General features: G+C 40.0%; 1 protein-coding gene across 1 annotated transcript; it reads left to right on the top strand.

Moving 5' to 3' along the window:
• Window positions 1-191: 191 nt before the first annotated feature.
• Window positions 192-21,827, top strand: LOC135085289 (ran GTPase-activating protein 1). The gene is made up of 11 exons (XM_063980065.1): window positions 192-407; window positions 1,654-1,841; window positions 3,158-3,292; window positions 3,826-3,978; window positions 4,464-4,633; window positions 11,537-11,736; window positions 13,523-13,621; window positions 14,781-14,903; window positions 15,685-15,794; window positions 16,527-16,724; window positions 21,613-21,827. The coding sequence occupies exons 1-11, from the start codon at window positions 296-298 to the stop codon at window positions 21,805-21,807; spliced, it is 1,683 nt and encodes a 560-aa protein (XP_063836135.1). The 5' UTR covers window positions 192-295; the 3' UTR covers window positions 21,808-21,827.
• Window positions 21,828-22,858: the final 1,031 nt, after the last annotated feature.

A 22,858-nucleotide genomic window follows, 5' to 3' on the forward strand; every position in this document is an offset into this window, starting at 1 on the left:
ATAAACCGTTGATAATGATGAACCATTTTCGGGATTTTTAGCCGACTTTTGAAAATATGAGTAATGATCACGAATGATCATAAAGATGATCTTCGAGTTAAGATGAGCTAGCTCACGCCTAAACCACCATTAATCCAAGTTTACGAACGGATTTAAAAATTTTTTAAAAAGTTCAAAAACGTCATGTCAGTTGTCAAAAAAATATAAAAAAGATCCGTTGATCGAGCGTTTGTTTCCATGTAATTTTGTTTGTGTACATATTTATTTAATCAATAGTTATTAATAACTTATAATTATGGCTACTTTCGACTTTAATTCCATTACGAAAGCTTTAAACGATCCTAATAGGACGACCAGTGGCGTTGATTTTTCGGGGAAATCTTTGAAACTGGACTCTGAGCAAGATGGTAAGTTTTTCGCGCCTACAGCTCTATACTTACATTAAATTATGTCTCTCGGCCTTTTATAATGAATGATTAAGGTCGATTTATCAAAAGCGCTAACAATAATGGGGTTTTTCGAGTGTTTTGTAAACATAACCTATTCATACTTAAATGTGCGCCTTTTTTCATCTTGACGCTATTATTGTATTAAAACAACCTGCCCAGGCTTTCTTCGGGTGTAATTACATTACACAAACCTACATTGGAGTCCTATGTAAAGCCTATATTAAGGTCTCTTCAGTATTTTCTGAGATTTACCACATAAAATATTGAAATGAAAATTCTATAAACTATCTGACTATCATAGGTTAAAAGGTCTTTCTAAGTTAGTAATATAACAAAGTGAAAGATTATGAAGAGTATTAAAATGTGTGGAATACATTATCTGAACTTACTTTTTTAAAATAAAATAGTACAAAATAAATATTGTAGATCTCATTTTGAATAACATTCATTGACTATAATAAGTACCTAACAATATACAATATATCTATTAATGTGCAATAAATAAAAAAATAAGAAATGATATTGATAGGATAGGTTCATTCAGGTTTTTATTTACTGAAAGCACAAAGACAGTAAATACATTAATTTTTTAATGGGGCAGCAAGATTCTGGTGTGGGGGCCACATACCAGTAATGTAAGACGTCCACCCAAAAGGTGGACCAACAACCTCCTAAAGGTAGCAGGAAAATGCTGGCTGTTATCAACTGGTCAGTATTTAAGTCATTGGGGAAAACCTATGTTCGGCAGTGGACGTCCTATGGCTGAAATGAAAATGGTGAATCTTTACGATTAATTACTTACTCATTCGTTTTTCATGTCAGCTAGCACCATTTCAAATTGCTCCAACTATTATCTTCAGAGAGATGGGCAAGGTTGAAAAACAGCGCAGCCCGGGACTTACTCTCGAGGCAGCTTGAGCCATCCATGGCCTTTTGTTTCCTGTATTTACTATGGTTTAAATTTTAATTGTAATGACAGTTCCTGCTCTGCACATCCCATGATGTGTCACCTCTTTTCTTTTAGAATTACTCTTCAGATTGATGCTATTTGTTTTCTGTATTCATCTTCTGTACCACATTAAAAGTAAATAAATGATGATTCTGATTCTCCTGAGCTTGAATGTAGAGTTCTCAGAATTTAGGAGAGATGCAGCAACAATAAACAATAAATAATTATTATTTATTTATTATTTTTAATCCCCAGCGCAACCAATCGTAGAAGCGATCAACAAATGCCCCGACCTCCAGTATCTGACCCTAACCGGCAACACGCTGGGCGTGACCGCAGCGCAGGCAATCGCTAAAGCGTTGGAGCACCATCCCGAGCTGAAAGTTGCTAAGTTCTCCGATATGTTCACTGGGAGGATGAAGACGGAGATACCTCCGGCGCTGGTGAGATTATTATTATTCCTCAGCCCTTCTTAAATGAGAGTTTTCGCGAATGAAAAATCCGCCCGATGGCAATACGTAAACGCGAGGTCCAAATGCTACATGATTGGTTATTTTTGACATGACATTGACAGATATGTCAAAATCCACCAATCACGCAGCAGTCAGACCCCACATCCACGTACTGCCATCTAGCGGATCTTTCATTCGCGAAAATCCTCATTGGCTTAAGTGCTGTTAGAAAAGAAAATATTATCATCGCCCGTATTAAAAATGATGCTTGCTTAAGTGAAGCAGCAAATAGAATGCACAGCGTTGAATAAGAGCTCCGTGATTGGTTCGTGTATCAACCTGTGCGTCCACGCGCACTGTGAGACCTCATAGTATTGTTTGTGAATATGGGCGTGACATCTGTAAAGGATCCTAAGAACAATAATTTTTTTTTTTTTTTTTTAATTATGTGGTAATTTAACAAATATTTTTTTACTTTGACAGACACAATATTCTGTACCGTTCCTTACCTTTAACATAAAATAATCAGTTTTTTTTTTAGTTTCCTTAAATACAAATAATTTTATTGCCCAATAAATCACATACCCTAACTCATCTTCATAACAATTTTATCTCCAAAAATAAATACCAAATTGTTCAACTGAGCAGTGAAAGTATTCATACTTCCCTACTGATATTACTTGTTCCAAACTTCACAGAGTAAAGATAAGGGCGAAAATCACTTAATTTTTTACATTCACAAGTTTCAAATATCTTAAACCTAAATAAAGACATTTCTCTCCGCACAAAGCGCTAGGCAATGCCATGATAATGCCAGTCGCTAGACATGCAAAGAAAGAACCCAAATACAGACTACCTTTTTCATGTATTTTTGACGTGCCCAAACGTATAATAAAACATAGTTGCTTGCCGCTGTCTGTCCTGTAAATCTTTAAAATTACGCAACCGATTTTGATGCGGTTTTTTTAATAGATATCTTAGAGCAGTGGTTCTTAACCTTTAAGTCACGAGGGACCATTTTACCAAATTTCTGTCTTGTCAGGGACCACTTATTTATTTTTTTTCAAAATCCTATGAAAGGGAGGTCGATTTCTCGCCCACTGTGCGCCGTTTGCGTTGTGTTGACTCGACTCATCACGTTTATTACGATGTCTTCGTGGACCACTTGGAATGCCTCCAGGGACCACCGGTTAAGAACCACTGTCTTAGAGTGATTCAGGAGGGTTTTTAAGTATACTTAGCTCCCAGGTGAAACCGGGGCAGGTCGCTAGTAACTTTGAACTAAATAAACACATTTCTCTCCACAGAAAGCGCTAGGCGACGGCATGATAACGGCCGGCGCCCGGTTGCAGTCGCTGGACCTCAGCGACAACGCCTTCGGGCCCATCGGGGTGGAGGGACTCGCTAAGTTGCTGGAGAGCGAGGTCTGCAGCCAACTTCAGGTAAGCTCATTAGGTTAGATCATTGGTTCCCAAAGTGGGGGGCGCGCCCCCCAGGGGAGCCGCAAAGACCTTTAAAGGGGGGCGCGGGCCATCTGTGTCCTTAAGTATAAAACACCTGCGACCGAATTTCAAACTCCTCCTATGTTCTTCTTATTAATATCGTTGCGGGTCCAATGACAGTTTAACTTTCCCCCGGGACAAACTTGACCTTCATTGGTTGGGTTTTTGTGGCGGTCAAGCTGTAGATCCTGCCTACACAGGAGTTGCAGTGGTGGGAACGAGAGGTGGGAATAGTCCCGTTTTGAATGACTAAACTATCGGCCGACGAAAAATCGGTGGTCTGAGCCTTGGCTAACTGTTGGTATTATAATGAACATTATGAATAAATTTCTTATTCTTATTAAGATTTATTCCAATGCAGTTTCCATACATTTTCCATGTGTAGTCCTGCAAACGGACGACTAACGTCCAGCTCAATATATGTTATTTAAAATAGCCCTTACTGTTTTTGTAACCTATCAACTTCTTTCCAGGAACTCCGTCTAAACAACAACGGTCTCGGCATAACTGGGGGCAAGCTCCTGGCCAAAGCATTGTCAACCAATCCTCGGCGACTCAAAGTATTCGTTGCGGGCCGGAACAGACTCGAGAATGATGGGGCTAAGGCACTGGCTGCTGTGTTTAAGGTAACAAATATTTCTTTTTCTAATTAACTACTGGCCAAAGCGCTCTCGGCCAATCCGCAACTGTCTAACTCTCAATTGGTCCACTTCGCAAGGTAAAACGTTCGTTCGTTTCAGCAAAAAGACGTTGTTATCACTCATTGGCACACTGAAAATTTAAGCTCTGAGATTTTTTAGATTTTACATAAGTGAAATCGTGGATGTTATTTCAGCTTCTTAAAAACGGCTAAATCGCTGATCGCCTAGTTAAATAGTGTAGTGTAGCTGAAGTGCTAAAATATTAGTTAAAATTATATCTAGGTAGGTATATCTATAAAAGCGAAAGGTCACTGACTGACTCATTCACTCATCACGAAATCTCCGAAACTACCAGTGGGAGTCTCAATTTTGCATGGGGGTTCCTTTTAGAACGTAGGTACTTGCTAGTAAATAAATATTTTTGATTTGATTTGATTAATTAATGTATGTACTGTTTTTTATTTTTCCAGAACATGGGCACTTTAGAAGAGGTAGCGATGCCACAAAACGGAATATACCACGTCGGGATCACAGCTCTGTCCGACGCCTTCAAGCAAAACCCGAGACTCAGCACTTTGAACCTTAACGACAACACAATAGGGCCGAAAGGCGCTGCGGCCATCGCCCAAGCGTTGCCTAGGTAAGTGTGTATAATTTAAGCGATTGTTTACCTTGCTTTTTTCTCTAGAGTTTTCTTGCCTTGTCTCCTAAATAGTTTCATATCTGGCACTTGGCCAGAAGGATATCTTAGACTTGTCATGCTCACTAAAATGTCTCTGGGGTAGTGGCGTGTGAGGCGGGTCGTTAAATTCCCTATAATATGGTCGAGTGAAGCGATGGCTGGTTCACACGTCATGTCTGTTAACAGGCGCTGCCTTCGGGGACTGGTCAAGGAAAGATATACCTGACATAAAATATATATGTATCAAAACGCAACAATTAACCTTTAACTACTGACGTGGGGGCCTCTCAGGCCTTGCAAAAGTCAAATTGTTGAATTTTTCCTCTCCCACGTGCACGACACACGCGAATCTTTTAGTACCTTCAAGTTTCATTGAGCCGAGGCTGTCAACAACGGTGCACGTGATTGCACGCGCAATTTCAGTAGGTAAATTAATTTTAAAGTTTCTTGTGGGCCTCTCAGGCCCCTCAGTATTGGCGTAACTTTTTTTGTCTATAGTTTTTATTTGGTTGTCGTCTTTTCTTGAAATAATTTGAAAAAATCTATAATATGGAGCTCACAGTACGTCGTCCGAGAGAAAGCGGTATCTCGGAAGTAAAAATAACCAGCATTTAACGAAAAATAGAAGAACAGTAGTTTTTGGCACGTATGCTAGGAAATGATAAGCCTGTACCTGTCTATCAGGATTTAAACGATGAAACCAAGTGCCATAAATGTATTTTGAAGATTCAAATGAAATCTACATTTTAAAAATATGTATGGCTTTCTTCACTGAGCAAAGCAAGTTTATCCAGACTGTGTTTAATTCGCACTATTTGATGTGAGTAATTTTTTTCCCCCTTTTTCATATTAGGATTACTGATATATCATTAGCTAAAAAGACTATTGAAAATTAAGATTCTAAGTTGATTTGTTGAATTTATGAATATTTTTCATGATAACTTTGTAAATCATGATTTCATGAGATGTTTGCCAAAAAATGCTACATGTTTTCTAAATATTGAAATAATACGTACTTATTAACAAATAATTTACATAAAAATCGTTTTATTGTATTTAAATATAACCACAATTAATAATTATTAAACAAAAAAACCCTAAAAAGATTATATATTTTTAAATATAAGCACACATATGTACGGGCCTCTCAGGCCCCCACGTCAGTGTTTACGTGAAATTAAATCCACCTCAGTAGCTAAAGGTTAACCTAGAAATTAGCACGGCACTAAATAAATATATTCAAAACTGCCACGCGGTCTCGTGCTAGATGGGCGTCTTAAAGGCCACTTTCTATCAACGGGAGCGCGTGGTAAGTAACTTGCTTCTGAATGTATTGTTACTTCCTACTTTTTTATATTTTTAAACTGGCAGACAGTGGTGACTGAGTTTGTTGCGGCGCTTCTTCTCAGCACTTGCCAAATGTTTGTCTCGAAGCGCTGGTAGGGCAAAAAAAGAATGAGACATGTATAGGCTCCTTAAGAGCATTTGACGATTTGCAAGTACTAATTTAATTAGTCTAAACAAATAAAGAAAATTTTGATTTTGATCTTATGGTCATTGGTATAGAGTGTGTAATAGCTTAGCAATGGAGCCGAAAGGCGCTGCAGCTATCGCGCATTTAAGTTAAGTAATTTTGTAACTTATTGTCATTGGTATAAGGTAGGGTCTAAAGGCGTTGCGGCCATTGCCCAGGCAAGTTAAACAATTTTGGAGCTTATTGTCATTGGTATAAGGGGTAAAAGAGCTTCAAATAGAACCAGAGACTCAGCACTTTCAACCTTAACGACAACACAATAGGGCCGAAAGGCGCTGCGGCTATCGCCCAAGCGTTGCCTAGGTAAGTGTGTATAATTTAGGCGATTGTGTACCTTATGGTCATTGGTATAGAGTGTGTAATAGCTTAGCAATGGAAACGAAAGGTCGCAGCTATCGCATAAGCGTTGCCTAGTCGTTGTTATTCTAATCTAATATGGTATAAAAAAAGCTTAACAATATGGCTGAATGAAGCTGCAGCCAATGCCAAGCTAGGCTTTGCCCAGGTAACTGAAACAATTTAATTTTGGATCTTATAAAATTTATTGTCTATGGCCATTACGTCCTACAGAATGAAGTTAGATCTAAGTTAAACTATTGTAACTTGTTCTCACCTATGCTCCACAATAAAGATGGTTTTTGACTTCTTGGCGGGAATCTGAAGCGTCATGTTAGCGGTTTTGTTTTATTTTCTCAAATTCGTGTGTGGGCGACTATTAATGTGTAATAATGGTGGATTATTAACCATTGAGTGTTCGTGAACGTGCATGAGTGTGGGCAAGTGAAGCAAAACAGTGCATCGTGATTCTTCTAGTTCTCTCAAGTTGTCCATAGGAGGTCTCAGTAAAGCACCACAACTTTACTGAGACTCAAAGGGTGGGAAGTCATTTTCTAACTCGAATCACTTATACAGGGTGTTAGGTAAATGGGTATATGAGCCGACACTAGCCCATGTTAACATGGGCATATAAATGGTATGGTGAAGTCAGAAAATTGATATCTTCATTTTAATTATTTTAATTTTCATACAAATCGGATTTTATAAAATTTATTTTGTATGAAAATTAAGAAAATTAAAATGATGATATCAAAGGACATTGTCAGAAACCGCCTAAAAACCGCCCAAAAACATTAACCCATCATAATTATTTTCTATTTTTTTTAATACATTAAGCACCCTTTCATTCTAATGGACACTTAAGCATTGAAAAATTAAATAAATAAGTCTTTTAACGTTTATTCTATAATACTATTACAACTTCCGGACGTTTTGGTGCGTGGCATGGTCTAAAACCTATCAAGTTCCATAATTTTTGCCGATAAAATCTGTACGAGGCGTACCGTTACCGGTTACCGTACTTTATTGCTGGGAGTCCATGTATAGTGATGTTCCTGCGGCCATCATAGACAATAAAATATCGATTTTGAAAATAAAATAAATCAATTAAACTGCTTTGAAGACTAGATTTGCGTTAAAAGCTAAAAAGATATTGACACTATTACAAGAAGCTATCTAAAGTGTCCAACTGGTCGAAGGTCGTAAATAAAATAAAAATAATTAGGACCATAAACTGATATTCATGGTATCATAACTGTAAAAGTGTCAGAATCCGATGTTGAATCCAATGCCAGTTGAAGTGAGAGAAACATATATCAACCTAGTATAGTTGCCAGTCTCTCATAATCTATGCCAATGAGGGTTTTCGCGATTGAAAAATCCGCCAGATGGCAATACGTAGACGCGAGGTCCAAATGCTGCATGATTGGTTATTTTTGACATGACATTGACAGATATGTCAAAATCCACCAATCATGCAGCATTTGGACCTCGCGTCTACGTTTTGCCATCTCGCGGATTTTTCAATCGCGAAAACCCTCATTCATAGCACATGTATAATAATAGACCAAATGAACTTTTATAGATTGTGAAAGAGAAGATAAAGATTTTATTATTTTATTAAAATCTTGCCACGAGGTAGTTTTTCAGTAGAAACCAGGATTGGATAATCGCTACAGGCAAGTATCAGAACATTTTATAAATATTTTTAATCGATTATATCCTTGTGAAACGTTTTAATAAATTGTCATTTTACTTTTTCAATTAAAACTTTTTCAATCCCTAGTCTTGTCATACTGTCATAATGTCAACAAATTATAAATGTCACGTCAGTTGACTCAATTTCAGTCTTCTGTGCGTTTATTGTATTTTTATTTCAATGAAATAGTGCTAAAGGGTTAGTACTAAAAGTGAAAGCCTTTTTTCAGAAAGAAAACCAATGTGGTGCCCTTATTATTCATACTGTTTGAAAGTTACAAGTCAGTGATACAGAGTTGCCGCCATTATAACTCCGTAGTGATACCATACCAAAGAAGAAGTTTTCCTAAACACTTGTGTTATTTTTATATGTGATCAAAAAAAAAGGATTAATTCTACTGCTCAAATGGAATAACTTATCCCAAGAGACCGAATATAAAAAAAAACCACTCCATAGAAATTATCACCATCACGAGGATGTGAATTTTTTTGAGAATTTAATATTGGTCCTGTAAGAAAAGTAGTTGTATCAGCATCAGCAAGAGTAACTATAAAAACGCCCTGTAGGTAGGTATTATTAAGCTGAAGAGTTTGTTTAGTGTCAAAGACTGTCACACAGTGTAACTTAAATTGGCATATTATGATAATGAACATAAAAACTTAAATAAATATTTATGTTAATATTTTTTCTATTTATTTATTTTCCCAAAGCTTCACAGTGACAGCTGAAACAGCAATACTGTTGTAAAACTAAACTTAGAACAAACTGTTACAAATATTTTACAAATTAAAATAAAACCGCATGTTGCTTTACTTTCTCGTATAGGTAATAAATGTAATTAATGGCTAGATTATTAATGTTACTTTGTTACCCTCAATAGTGAGGAGATCTTATAAAATGGTAACCCTGATTTTCATTGTCAATCAATGTCATTCAAGTGCTCTTTCTTCGCATAGTAGTGCATATAGACATAGACGGGGCGGGGCACATAGCTCGTAGAGCTGATGGCCGCTGGGGCAGGAAAGTTCTTGAGTGGCGACCACGAGCCGAAAGACGTAGCGTGGGCAGGCCTCCCACTAGGTGGACCGACGATCTGGTGAAGGTCGCGGGAGGTGCCTGTATGCGAGCGGTGCAGGATCGGTCTTCGTGGAAATCCTTGGGGGAGGCCTTTGTCCAGCAGTGGACGTCTTTTCGGCTAAAACGAACGAACGAACGATACGTATTACCACTATTTACCAGACATTACTATTTATTGCATACTCGCCGGATTACACGTAGAAGCACGCCCGTTACAGCTTCGCTCTTGCATTATTATAAGATCTTGTTCCGCCCTTTTTCGAACTTCCTCCGTGAGGATATCCCCGCCGAATTCTATGATGAACCTATCAAAAGTCATATTCTGCAATGTCAACCCACCACAAGGTGGACCGACGACCTGATAAAGGTAGCGGGAAGGCGCTGGATGCAGGCCGCTACCAACCGTGCGATGTGGAAGTCATTGGGGGAGGCCTATGTTCAGTAGTGGACGTCCTGTGGCTGAAATGATGATGATGATAATGAAATGAATGAAAATGACAAATCTTCGAACGTGTATAATACCGTGCCAAAGTAATCATATAATTTTGGCACCTTAATAACTATTGCCGTTTTTGTTGTAAAGATCATGCAGCGCTACTTGCGGATATTATTGGAAAGAAAACTATGTGGGCTCTAGATCTGAAGCCGCTTTAACGAACACGAAGTGCTCATACAATGCGGCGTATTTTCTTCCAGTCTTTAGTCAGGACTTTAGTCGAATTAAAACCCCGGTTGAACGTGATATAGCCGCACTAGAATACGATGCTTTTTTGCATAATCGCAAGACTTCGTTCCGGTGTCGACCGAATGTTATCATGATGTATGTGGCCCAGGGGTTACTGTAGCCGCTAAGGTTTGAAACTTCTTGCTTAAAATATTGTAGTCTTTGGCATAGACTACGACGGTAGTCATGGAGATAGGAGTTTGATATCTCGTGTCAGATGTAAATGGTGAAAAGAAAACTCATGATTCGTGTTATTTTTATGCAATATGTAGGTATTTTATAAAAGTGGAACCCCGAGTGATCTCTCATTCTATTATTATATACGATTCGGCTTCGATATCTATAATACAATAGGAGTTTATTTCATGTGTCAGATGACAAGGGTGGAAACAAACTACGATTCATGTTGTTTATTTACGTGCAATATGTGGGCATATTATAAAAGTGGAATGCCGAGTTGTATTTCTAAAACTTGTTCTATTATTTTATACTATTTGGCTGCGACTCGGCGTGACGACAATACAAAACATTTTTCGCGAATCGGTGTTCATACATTCACACAATACATTAGACGCCATGTTGTCATAAACGACATATTATAAAATCGCTGTGATTTAATATTCTTAATTATTAATTTTATGGCAAGTGTCCATCAGGAATCATTGTTCTTACACACAGAATCGTATTATTTCGCTTTCGGGTAGTAATATGTCAAAATTGTTGGTTCTTAGGCGAACAATGTATGGAGAACGAACATTGTCCTTTCTGACTTCACCATACCATTTATATGCCCATGTTAACATGGGCTAGTGTCGGCTCATATACCCATTTACCTAACACCCTGTATACTTGAAAATGGCACAAATCAAGTCGACCTCGACGTGTATTGCCAACATCAACAAAAAAGAAGAAGAAAGATGGTTTTACTAGCTTTCCGCCCGCGGTTTACACAATCTTTTATTTCTCCATACAACTTTGGATCCCCGTTTCAATCCCTGGCGAGAACAAACTCATAATCCTACTAATATTATGAATGCGAAAGTTTGGATGTCTGGATGGATGTTTGTTACTCTTTCACGCAAAAACTACTGAACGGATTTTGATGAAACTTTACAGTATTATTGTTTATAACCCAGATTATCATATAGGCTATAATTTATGACGATCTGTGACAAACTAAATTTCACGCGGGTGAAGCCGTGGGCAAAAGCTAGTCAAATCATAATAACTAAACAGCGAAGTAAAAGATTTCAGCTGTTTGTTGGATATCAGTCAGTAACCGTCACCTTTTAGGCCCGGCCAGCAGAGCGGAGAAGTGTTTTGAATAACCAATCAGATTTCATTATTTCCACTTCTCCGCTACCCGCCGCGCCGCCGCCCCTGTCAAATTTGACGGCTCGACACTTCTCCGCTCCGCTCCGCCTTGGTGGAGACCGGGCCTTATGTATACAGATTTTTCAATCTAATAACCTTTATTGTACTTTATTACAGCCTAAAAAACCTCAAGTCCATCAACTTCGGCGACTGCCTACTCAAAAGCAAGGGTGCCAACGCGCTAGCGAAAGCCTTCAAAGACAACACACACGTGTTAGAAACCCTGGATCTGAGTCACAATGAAATTGGAAGGGACGCGTGCATGGGCTTGGTTGATTCAGTGGCTGTAGGCGGATTAAATAAGCTGACTCTTGCTGGTAAGTAAAGAAAGAGAAAATACAGGGTGACTTTTGTATCAGTATCCAAATTTTTTCCTGACATTAGGTATCGTTTATAGATGACATTTTTAATAAAAAATAGGTAGGTCAAATTTTAACATCAACTATTTTTTTCCTAACCAATTAATCACGTAGTGTGGTTACCGCGCTTAGCGCGTAAACATTTTGCGGGAGAGCTGGTCGAACGGAGAGCTGGCAACGTGTGGCAACGCTCGACCGGCCGGCCTGGCCGCGCGGCGCTTCAATCAGTCGCCCGCGCAACCCATTACGAGACGCGCGTATCGCTGCGCGCGCCGATCGTTCCGTCATGCGGTCAACGTAACGATGTATTCGCAGCGCGAGTGTTATGAAATGATTCGGTGCTACATTTTAAGTGGAGAGAGTTTGAACCGGGCCCAGAGGAATACCTCGACTTCGTAACCAAGGACTAAACCCAACAGTGCCAAACCGGTGAACGATTTTAGCGGCAAACTGAAGCGAGATCCGCGAGCAAGTAGGTAAGTACCTACACGAGACGCGAAGTGCGAAATGACACTGTAGTTTTAAATAAACTCAAAGACAATGTACAAAAGCGTGCAAGTCTGTCTGGAGAAAAATGGTATGCACTTTGGGCAATTATTAAAATAACTACTCATAATTTGTTAGTTTGTTGTTAGGTTAGGTAGGTTTGGTAAGCAATCTCAATTATTGCACATGAAAATAACGATAAATACCCCCGAATAGGTACACAAGAAAAGTAGTGTTACCGCTCTCGGTGATTTTATTTTCTTTTTGATAGCGTAATTATTGTCGTAGGTATTTAATTTTTCTACCATAAATTAGTAAGTCTGTTTAATTAAAACTAATTACCACTTTGAAATCTTTTGCATTTTGACGGTCCTAAGCCCGTGAAAGTATGAAGGGAAAATCGACAACTTATAAATCGTATCGCAATGAATGAAATGCGGCGCGGGCAGGCGCGTACGTGTGTGCGTGCGTAAGCGAGTGAGCCGTGACCACGGTGTAAGTGTTTTTTCAGACTGTTTCTGGGTGCTTTATTTTGACATTTTTGTACTGGACGATACAAAAATAAAAAATACGTGTTTTGTCTTTCGCTTCATAGATTATTATATTAAAATTTGGATACTGATACAAAAGTCACCCTGTATATCTCTTTGGTTCAAGTACGTAAGTAAAGATCAGCCTATACCCGATCGAGCTAACTGCGCATCTAAAGCCTGGTCCGTGAGCACGTAGAATTTAGTCCAATGACCCCAAGCTACCCATCCTTATCGCTCGCGCGTAATTATATTGCTGTCGCGACTGTGCGACGGGCGCCCGCAGTGAGTGTGCGAGCGCGACAGCAATATAATTACGCGCGAGCGATAAGGATGGGTAGCTTGGGGTCATTGGACAAAATTCTACGTGCTCGCAGACCGGGCTTTAGACCTATATCATACCTATTATTTTTATTTTACGCAGACGTAAGGTTCACGTTGATTGAAAATCTATACTAATATTATAAATGCAAAAGTAACTCTGTCTGTCTGTCTTGCTTTCACGCCTAAACCACTGAACCGATTTTGATGAAATTTGGCATAGAGATAGTTTGAGTCCCGGGAAAGGACATAGGATAGTTTTTATCCCGGTTTTTGATACAGGGACGCGCGCTATAGTTTTTCTGTGACAGACAAAATTCCACGCGGGCGAAGCCGCGGGCGGAAAGCTAGTATCTGTATAAAGATATGTAAAAAATTATTTTATACCTACTTATTATTTGTTTCAGGCAACAGTTTGGGTGGAGCGTCCAACAAAAAGTCAATTCAGGACAAGCTAGGCGCACGAGTTGAATTGAGCGACGGGGAAGGAGGCAGTGACGACGAATGTGAGTAGATAAGATAAGATAAGATAAGATAAGCATTTATTGTTAATTGTGTTGATACAGTGGTGTTACATAAAAGGCACATAATGCTAAAGTACACAATTTATCCATTTCGGACGTACAATATAAATTGTCAAAAACATAATTAATTATTAATTGGATTATTATTTGCAATGTCAGTTATTATAAAATTATTCATTACATTACATTAAAATATTCATTTAAATTATAAAAAGATTTGTCAAATAACCAGTCTTTGAGCGTTCGTTTAAATTTGATTCCCTCTAATTGTTTTATAGTATTTGGCAATCGATTGAATATTCATCATCATCTAGAACAGACGGTGAAACGCAACTGCAACGAAACTGCAACTTTGTGATGATTCTGATGAATGAAACTGAAAGTTATGGCAGAAACTTAGATGCAACTCAAAAGTAACTAGCAGTTGAAGTTTCGTTGCAGTTGCGTTTCACCGTCTGTTCTGGGCCTAACTCTGTCTGTTACGCTTTCACGCCTAAATCACTGAACCGATTTTGATGAGGTAGTGAGATAGTTTGATATAGCCTCCTTCCAAATTTTGCTGTGACCTGAGTCCACGTTGATCTGCTTGAATTGTAAAACCTAAATGCTAATGTGGTGAAGCAATAAAGTATTTAGTCCCGGGAAAGGACATTATTATCCGGGATTTGAAACATGGACGAGCGCAATAGTTTTTTCGACTGACAAAATTTCGCGCGGGCGAAGCCCTGGGCAAAAGCTAGTTAATTATAATTTGAGCAGTAATTATTGCCGATTACGTAGCCCATAGGTGTTCAAGTGACAGTACTTGGACTGTCAAACTACGTGAATGAGGGCTATCGTTTTTATACTTAACAGTTGGCACCCCTGGCGATTGACAGGACCTTACTCTACAGTGGCGCCATCTTGATGAGTGCAAATGCGATAGTCCTCCTACCACTTTCGCGCTCACCAGTTGGTGCCACTGTCTTCGCTACTAGCAAGTGACAGGACCTTACTCTACAGTGGCGCTAACTGGTGAGCGCTAAAACGATAGCCCTAATTAGGCCACTGATGACGCTCGGTGCACGCGCCATCTTGCGTTTTCTCTTTCACTGCCGTCAAATTAGTTTTTTTTAAACAAAGTTTATGTATTTGTTGGCAGACGTAACAGATTCCGACGAAGATGGCTCTGAAGAGGACGACGAGTCGGACAACGATAGCGGAGACGAAACTGAAATCAACGAATCTGCGGACATCGTGAAGGACATCAGTTTGGACTCCTCAGGTTTGTACTACGGTCTAGATCATATCTGAGCCATTGGGTGAGTTTGGAAATAGCCAAGATCATATCATATCTGAGTCATTTGCCAAATGCAAATGGAACTGCTAAAAAAAATAATGAAACACGTCACTGTTCCAAATCACTTCTAAGTAAAAATTCTACATAGGCGTGACGTAAGGCGTCATTTCAACTCGATGTAGCAAAATAATAATTTAATCAAAAAAGAAAATAAAAAACACGAGTCTAATATCTGTCTGACGGACAAATAATTTAAATTTTGTCATCTAGCCTATTTGTAAAGATTTCAGAATGACGATAATCGCGACTCTCGTCCAAAATTAGTATACAGACAGCATAATTATCATTGATATTTAATATTCAACCGTATATTTGTGTGGCGCTAGTGCTAATATCTAGTGATATTATACTTGTTTTGAAATGTATGATTAGTTGTCAAAAACGCCATCAACTAGATATAAAAATCTATGGAAGAATTGTGTTTTGACGCCTATTAAAAGTTCGTCAGTCAATGAGGGTTTTCGTGAATGAAAGATCCGCTAGATGGCGGGACGTGGATGTGGGGTCTGACTGCTGCGTGATTGGTGGATTTTGACATATCTGTCAATGTCAAGTCAAAAATAACCAATCATGCAGCATTTGGACCTCGCGTCTACGTATTGCCATCTGGCGGATTTTTCATTCGCGAAAACCCTCATTGACTGCTGTTCTCAAATACCCTATGAATATCAGTTTTAATAAAACTATCAATGTTTTTATTTACCAGGAGTGGAAGAAATCGAAACGGACGTGGGCAAATTCCTCAGAGAGCCGACGATAGAGAATCTGAACCGGTTAGGCGCAAATGCTGCTGACGTCATAGACACGCACCTACAGGTAATAAACTAAGGCTAACTTTGCAAAACTGTTCAAAAATATTTGCGCAACGTATTTGCAAAGAGGAAAACTTTTTCAAACATCTACTCGTGTAAATATATCTTTAGACAATATCTCACTGTGCCAGCTAGCCCCAAAGTAAGCAACTATGATGCTTAACTGCCTAGCTCGCATAAATATTCATAACTATGTATATTTTAAAGACTGTAAACCCTTGAAAAAGAGTCTGACAATAGTGACGGAGTTTCTTGCGCTGCTTCTTCTCAGCACTGGCCCATTTATTGTCCTGAAGCAGTGGTAGGGTTAATTAATACTGGGACGTGTAAAAGTACCTTTTAAAAGCCTACTTGCAAAAATAAAATGAGTTTCGTGATTTTTTTAAACGAACTTATGTGTACACATCTTGACAAATATCTGTGACCAGTGTTATGGAAAAGCAGCCTTCAAGGGCAAGAGAATAAATGATTTTAGACCTTATGATACATTAATAAGATTCAATGTTGGGTGGCTATATACTCGTATGTAGCTTGTGCCCTTTAAAGTCATTATTTACCTGTATCATCATCATTTCAGCCTCAGTACATCACTGCTGAACTTAGGCCTCCCCCAATGACTTCCACATCGCCCGGTTGGTAGCGGCCTGCATCCAACGCCTTCCTGCTACCTTTATGAGGTCGTTGGTCCTTGTGTTTCCGGTAGTTCCCTGTATAACCTAAATATTATTTGTTGCAGTCAATAAAAGACACCTCAGATCTCATACAAGCGTACGTCGAAGCCACCTTCTGCGTCTCAGGGTTATCAGACCAGAACGCTTCAGCAGCAGAGGTCGCGAGGAAAATGTACCCTCTTCTAGTCAAGAGGGCAGGCCAGAGGCACGCGGCGGCCTGGGTTTTGGCTGACACCATGCTAAGAGGATTGGGGCTGATCAAGGTAGGATGGGTGACCGCCAAAACTATCCTAGAAAGCCTTCCACGTGTAGATCAAAAGTACCAGGACAACATAAGTTCCTACAGTTCTTCAGTGAGTAATAAGGGTCTGGAGCTGGTCAAAGTAGGATGGGTGACCGCCCGTTAGTAGCTTAAAACCTTGCAATGTAACTTTGCAACTCCATCTGTGGTCAATATTGGATGGGTGACCGCCAAAACTGTCCTAGAAAGCCTTAAATTCGTCCACATCTAGATCAAAAGTACCAGGAGAACATAGTTCCTATAGAGGTCTTCAAGTAAGTGCCAGCGTCTTTCATATTAGCAATCTATCTTTGGTCATCATTGGATGGGTGACCGAACCCACGATATCAGTCTTCGACATCTCTGGAACACACCAGCAACACTGATGAAGATGGGTGACCGCCCGAACTACTCCTATGAAGCCTTCCTACCAAAACCAAAAGTACCAGGACAACATAGCTCCTGTAGAGATATCCAGTTAGTGACTTGCAGCCAGTGTTGCCAACTCGGATTTTGAAAAAGTCGTAGGACAGATTATAAAATTACGTAGAAATGGTACAATTTCCATATAGAAAATACGTAGATCTACGTACTTTTTTTTCTGAGTGAAATGAAGAGAGTAGGGGTAGGTGAAAGTAATAAAACGACAATTTATATTACCCTGAAAGTAGTAAAGTACACTTTTATTGTGTATCATTTTCAGACAAATTAAATTTATACATAATTATATTTGTTGGAAAGAAGGAAGGAAGTTGAAAAATATCGAAATACAACAACACCTTCGAAATCTTAGCACAATCCAGCACAATCTTAGTTCGAAATATTTTTATAGTGAAGATTCACTTTGACCGTTTGACGGTTTACACACACTGTCACGTCTCGTCACATTTCAAATTTCATAAATCAGTGGGTCTAGACAAAGTGCACATTTTAATCGCAAACCAGTCGAAAAGTGGTCGAAAAGCCTTTTTTTAGTATGGAGTTTTGACGGATTCAATTTTGGATTCGATCAAAAAGTGCACTTTGTCTAGACCCACAGATCAAGGCTTTTCAGTGACATTTACAGGGGGGCGCTGTACAGCATTTTTTCTATGGGGAAATGTCCAAATAACATTAGTTCCGACTTTTGCCACATGCCAAATAACCGTGATCGGAACCATGATCAACTTTTTCGCGAAAGTAAAGGAAACGATGCCCATTCAGCCTATTTTGCAAATTTGATAGAAAATACGTAGATTCTGGGACTAAAGTTCGTAGGTTTGCAAGGAAGGCTTAAAATACGTAGATCTACGTAAAAATACGTAGAGTTGGCAACCCTGCTTGCAGCAGAGGTCGCGAGGCAAATGTACCCTCTTCTAGTCAAGAGGGCAGGCCAGAGGCACGCGGCGCCCTGGGTTTTGGCTGACACCATGCTAAGAGGATTGGGGCTGATCAAGGTAGGATGGGTGACCGCCAAAACTGTCCTAAAAGCCTTGAAATCTTCCACGTTTAGGGCAAAAGTACCAGGACAACATAGTTCCTACAGAGATCTTCAGTAACAATAAGGAGTGATTCTGGTCAAGGTATGATGGGTGACCGCCCGTTAGTAGCTAAACCTTCATTGACAGCTTGCAACTCCATGTCATAGTCAACCTGTGGTCAAAATTGGATGGGTGACCGCCAAAACTGTCCTAGAAAGCCTTAAAATCTTCCACGTTTAGGGCAAAAGTACCAAGACAACACAGGTTCCTATAGAGTTCTTCAGTAAGTAATAAGGGTCTGGAGCTGGTCAAAGTAGGATGGGTGACCATCTTTAAATAGGTTAAAACCTTGCAATGTAACTTTGCAACCACATCTGGGGTCAATATTGGATGGGTGACCGCCAAAACTGTCCTAGAAAGCCTTGAAATCTTCCACGTTTAGGGCAAAAGTACCAGGAGAACATAATTCCTATAGAGGTCTTCAGTAAGTAAGGGTCTGGGGCTGGTCAAAGTATGATGGGTGACCGCCCGTTAGTAGCTTAAAACCTTCATTGACAGCTTGCAACTCCATGTCATAGTCAACCTGTGGTCAAAATTGGATGGGTGACCGCCAAAACTGTCCTAGAAAGCCTTAAATCGTCCACATCTTGATCAAAAGTACCAGGAGAACATACACTCGCGAGCAAAACTATGGAATCACTTACATGAAGTTGTTTCCACGCGATCTTGTGTACTAACGAATTTGTTAGTAACAAAAACAGTGGCACCATTTTAAAGATTAAACTTTTACCTTTAAATTGGTACCAAATTCATTTAAATCACACCAGCATTTAAAAAGATATCGCGGCTGATGTGAAGAAGTAAGGAAAAAGACATGTATCAACTGTTTGATACGTCGCGAGTTGCGGCCCATTTACCCCCTATAAAAGCACGTGTTTTCGGATTTTTGCTTTCACACGTTGATTCATACACATCTCCGCTTCTTTTGACACTTTACCTGGGATTCTACACCTTCAGAAGCAGCACAAATCCTTGCACTATTGCAAGCAGGGCTCAGCCAGCGGGCTGTCGCATGTCAGCTCCACATAAGCCAGTCCAGGGTTTCGAAAGTTTTAAGACGCTTTCGGGAGACTAGGGGCTTTATCCCGAGACCAAGTTCTGAACAGCGCCAGTGCACATCGCAGAAGGATGACCGTTTTTTCATGTCAACCTCTATGAAATCGTCATTTCATTGGTATCGACGTCCAGCAAGAGCTCAAAAATGTTCGTAGGATAACTGTTAGCGTGTGGACAGTTCGTCTAAGATATAAGCAATAGAATTTGACTCCAAAAAGGCCTGCCACAGGCTCGAAACTGACGGCAGGTCACCGATAAGCACCCTTTCAATTTGCTCGTGCACATCTCGATGGGAAGTCGAGCAAGCCACCCCCATAAGCCACTGTTTCAGCGAACCAGCACTGCACAAATCGCTCCCCAGGCTGCCTATAGACCCGACCTCTTCAACTGCTGCACTGCAAACACAGTCTGCATTCATCGCAGAACAAAACTCGCCTCCATTACTCGCCTACCCATCAAAATAAGTGCGAGTTAATTGAAAGCGTGCTTGTCGGTGACCTGCAGTCAGTTTCGAGCCTGTGGCAGGCCTTTTTGGAGTCAAATTCTATTGCTTATATCTTAGACGATCTGTCCACACGCTAACAGCTATCCTACGAACATTTCTGAGCTCTTGCTGGACGTCGATACCACTCAAATGATGATTTCATAGAGAGGTTGACATGAAAAAACGGTCATCCCTCTGCGATATGCACCGGCGCTGTTCAGAACTTGGTCTCGGGATAAAGCCACCAGTCTCCCGAAAGCGTCTTAAAACTTTCGAAACCCAGGACTGGCTTATGTGGAGCTGACGTGCGACAGCCTGCTGGCTGAGCCCTTCTTGCAATAGTGCAACGATTTGTGCTGCTTCTGTAGGTGTAGAATCCCAGGTAAAGTGTCAAAAAAAGCGGAGATGTGTATTTATCAACGTGTGAAAGCAAAAATCCGAAAACACGTGTTTTATAGGGGGTAAGTAGGCCGCAACTCGCGACGTATCAAACAGTTGATACATGTCTTTTTCCTTACTTCTTCACATCAGCCGGGATATCTTTTTAAATACCGGTGTGATTTAAATAAATTTGGTATCAATTAAAAGGTAAAAGTTTAATCTTTAAAATGGTGCCACTTTTTTTGTTACTAACAAATTCGTTAGTACACAAGATCGCGTGGAAACAACTTCATATAAGTGATTCCATAGTTTTGCTCGCGAGTGTAGTTCCTACAGAGTTCTTCAGTAAGTAATAAAGGTCTGGAGCTGGTCGAAGTAGGATGGGTGACCGCCCGTTAGTAGCTTAAAACCTTCATTGACAGCTTGCGACTCCATGTCATAGTCAACCTATGGTCAAAATTGGATGGGTGACCGCCAAAACTGTCCTAGAAAGCCTTAAATTCTTCCACGTCTAGATCAAAAGTACCAGGAGTACATAGTTCCTATAGAAGTCTTCAAGTAAGTGCCAGCGTCATTCATATTTGCAAACTAAGGTTATCTGTCTTTGGTCATCATTGGATGGGTGACCGAACCCATGATATCAGCATCAATCTTCGACATCTCTGGAACACACCAGCAACACTGATGAAGATGGGTGACCGCCCAAACTACTCCTATAAAGCCTTAAATCCTACCAAATGTAAGCCAAAAGTACCAGGACGACATAGCTCCTATAGAGATATCCAGTTAGTGACTTGCAGCAGAGGTCGCGAGGCAAATGTACCCTCTTCTAGTCAAGAGGGCAGGCCAGAGGCACGCGGCGGCCTGGGTGCTGCCTGACACCATGCTAAGAGGATTGGGGCTGATCAAGGTAGGATGAGTGACCGCCAAAACTGTCCTAGAAAGCCTTAAATTCTTCAACATCTAGATCAAAAGTACCAGGAGAACATAGCTCCTATAGAGGTCTTCAGTAACAATAAGGAGTGATTCTGGTCAAGGTATGATGGGTGACCGTCCGTTAGTAGCTTAAAACATTCCCTTGAAAGGTCACAACTTCATCTTTGGTCAATAGTGACCACCAAAACTGTCCTAGAAAGCCTTATTCTTCCTCTTAAAGATCAAAAGTACCAGGACAACATAGTTCCTAAAGAGGTCTTCAGTAACAATAAGAAGTAATTCTGGTCAAGGTATGATGGGTGACCGCTTGTTCGCCAAAACTATCCTAGAAAGCCTTGAAAAGATAGCTTCACAGAGCACGCATCTTCAGCTTATTTCCTGAGGTCGTCAGTCCACCTTGTAGGTTTACGCTAAGTTGTCAGAGCTCTCCACTTTAAAACCTGTTTATTCAGCAGAACTTTTTGACTCACATGAAACGTATCTCTTTCCCACAGTCGGAAAACAAAAACTACAAGATCAGATGGCTCATCCCACCTTGCTTCACGTGTCTCGGATCAGTAATCGAACTGGCGTACTTTCCTGCTGCCTTACGAGACACTCTGCGCTTCTTCATCAAGTCAAAACTCCCTCTACTACCCTCAGAAACGAGCGAAGCTGTCAAAAAAAGCACCGTGTTGCTAGTAGATTAATAAATCGTTTGATGCCAAAATTTTGTTTTATTTATGATCGTAAGACGCGTCCCACAATTCTTCCGCGAATGTTTGAGTGTTATCGGTACACGCTAATGATCCATGAGTGCACACGCACACTACAGTAATGCCTTACGGATTGCTCGGACCACACTCCCCGCACCCCGCGCGACCGGGACCAAACATTGTGGGGCGCGGCCGAGTGGATGAAACGAACTATAGCTTAACTGATATAATTCCAGATATAAAAACTAGGATTAACGCTTAACTTAGTAATACAAACCTGAAGCATATTTGAAGTCTCGCTCACGTTTGACCGTGCCGCTCCCATACGTCAGGCTCTGACTGACTTTAGCGCCAGATTTATAGTCGCGAGAAGCAGGCATAGCCGTGGTCACAAACTAGTATAATATACATATACCTACTCTCAAATCTCATTCACAAATGCAACCTCTCCGTTAACAAAATAAGATTTATAAACAAGCACATGTTTTCGTTAACAAAATACTATTTATTTGTAAACAACGCAAACCATTTGGCAAACAATAACAATAATTCGGTATTTATAGTAACCTCTGGCCTTCGTACAGTTTAGTTCTTTGTTTATAATTGTGGTGTATTGGTACTCGTTCAAAATTAAAAGGTCTAGGTCTAGGGGACTCTTAGTAGAGAATCTGTGATAACACGGCCTGGAATAGGCGTATACCTATTTATACAGGCCGTAAACGATAGGTGAACTCACTCGATATTTCTAAACTACACAAGACATCGAAAATTTGGTATAGTTCTTGCAATTCACGAAGGCGAGCGAGCTTTACATGTGGTGGTGGCTCGCTACTGTTCGTTTTTCATAAGTTTTGATACACATTATACTATCGTTATGTGCATGTACACGTACACACACAAGTAAAACGAGTGAGCCTTCGTGAGTTGCAAGAACTATAACTGGAATGGAAGCTGGAACCATTGAATTTTCGGATAGATCCAGTTTATTCTGTTACCTAATATTGATACTGATTGATAGAGCTCGTGAAGCACTTTCAGGATCAGT

The sequence above is a fragment of the Ostrinia nubilalis genome, chromosome 28 (assembly GCF_963855985.1).
Source record: "Ostrinia nubilalis chromosome 28, ilOstNubi1.1, whole genome shotgun sequence".
In the NCBI taxonomy this organism is placed as follows: domain Eukaryota; kingdom Metazoa; phylum Arthropoda; class Insecta; order Lepidoptera; family Crambidae; genus Ostrinia; species Ostrinia nubilalis.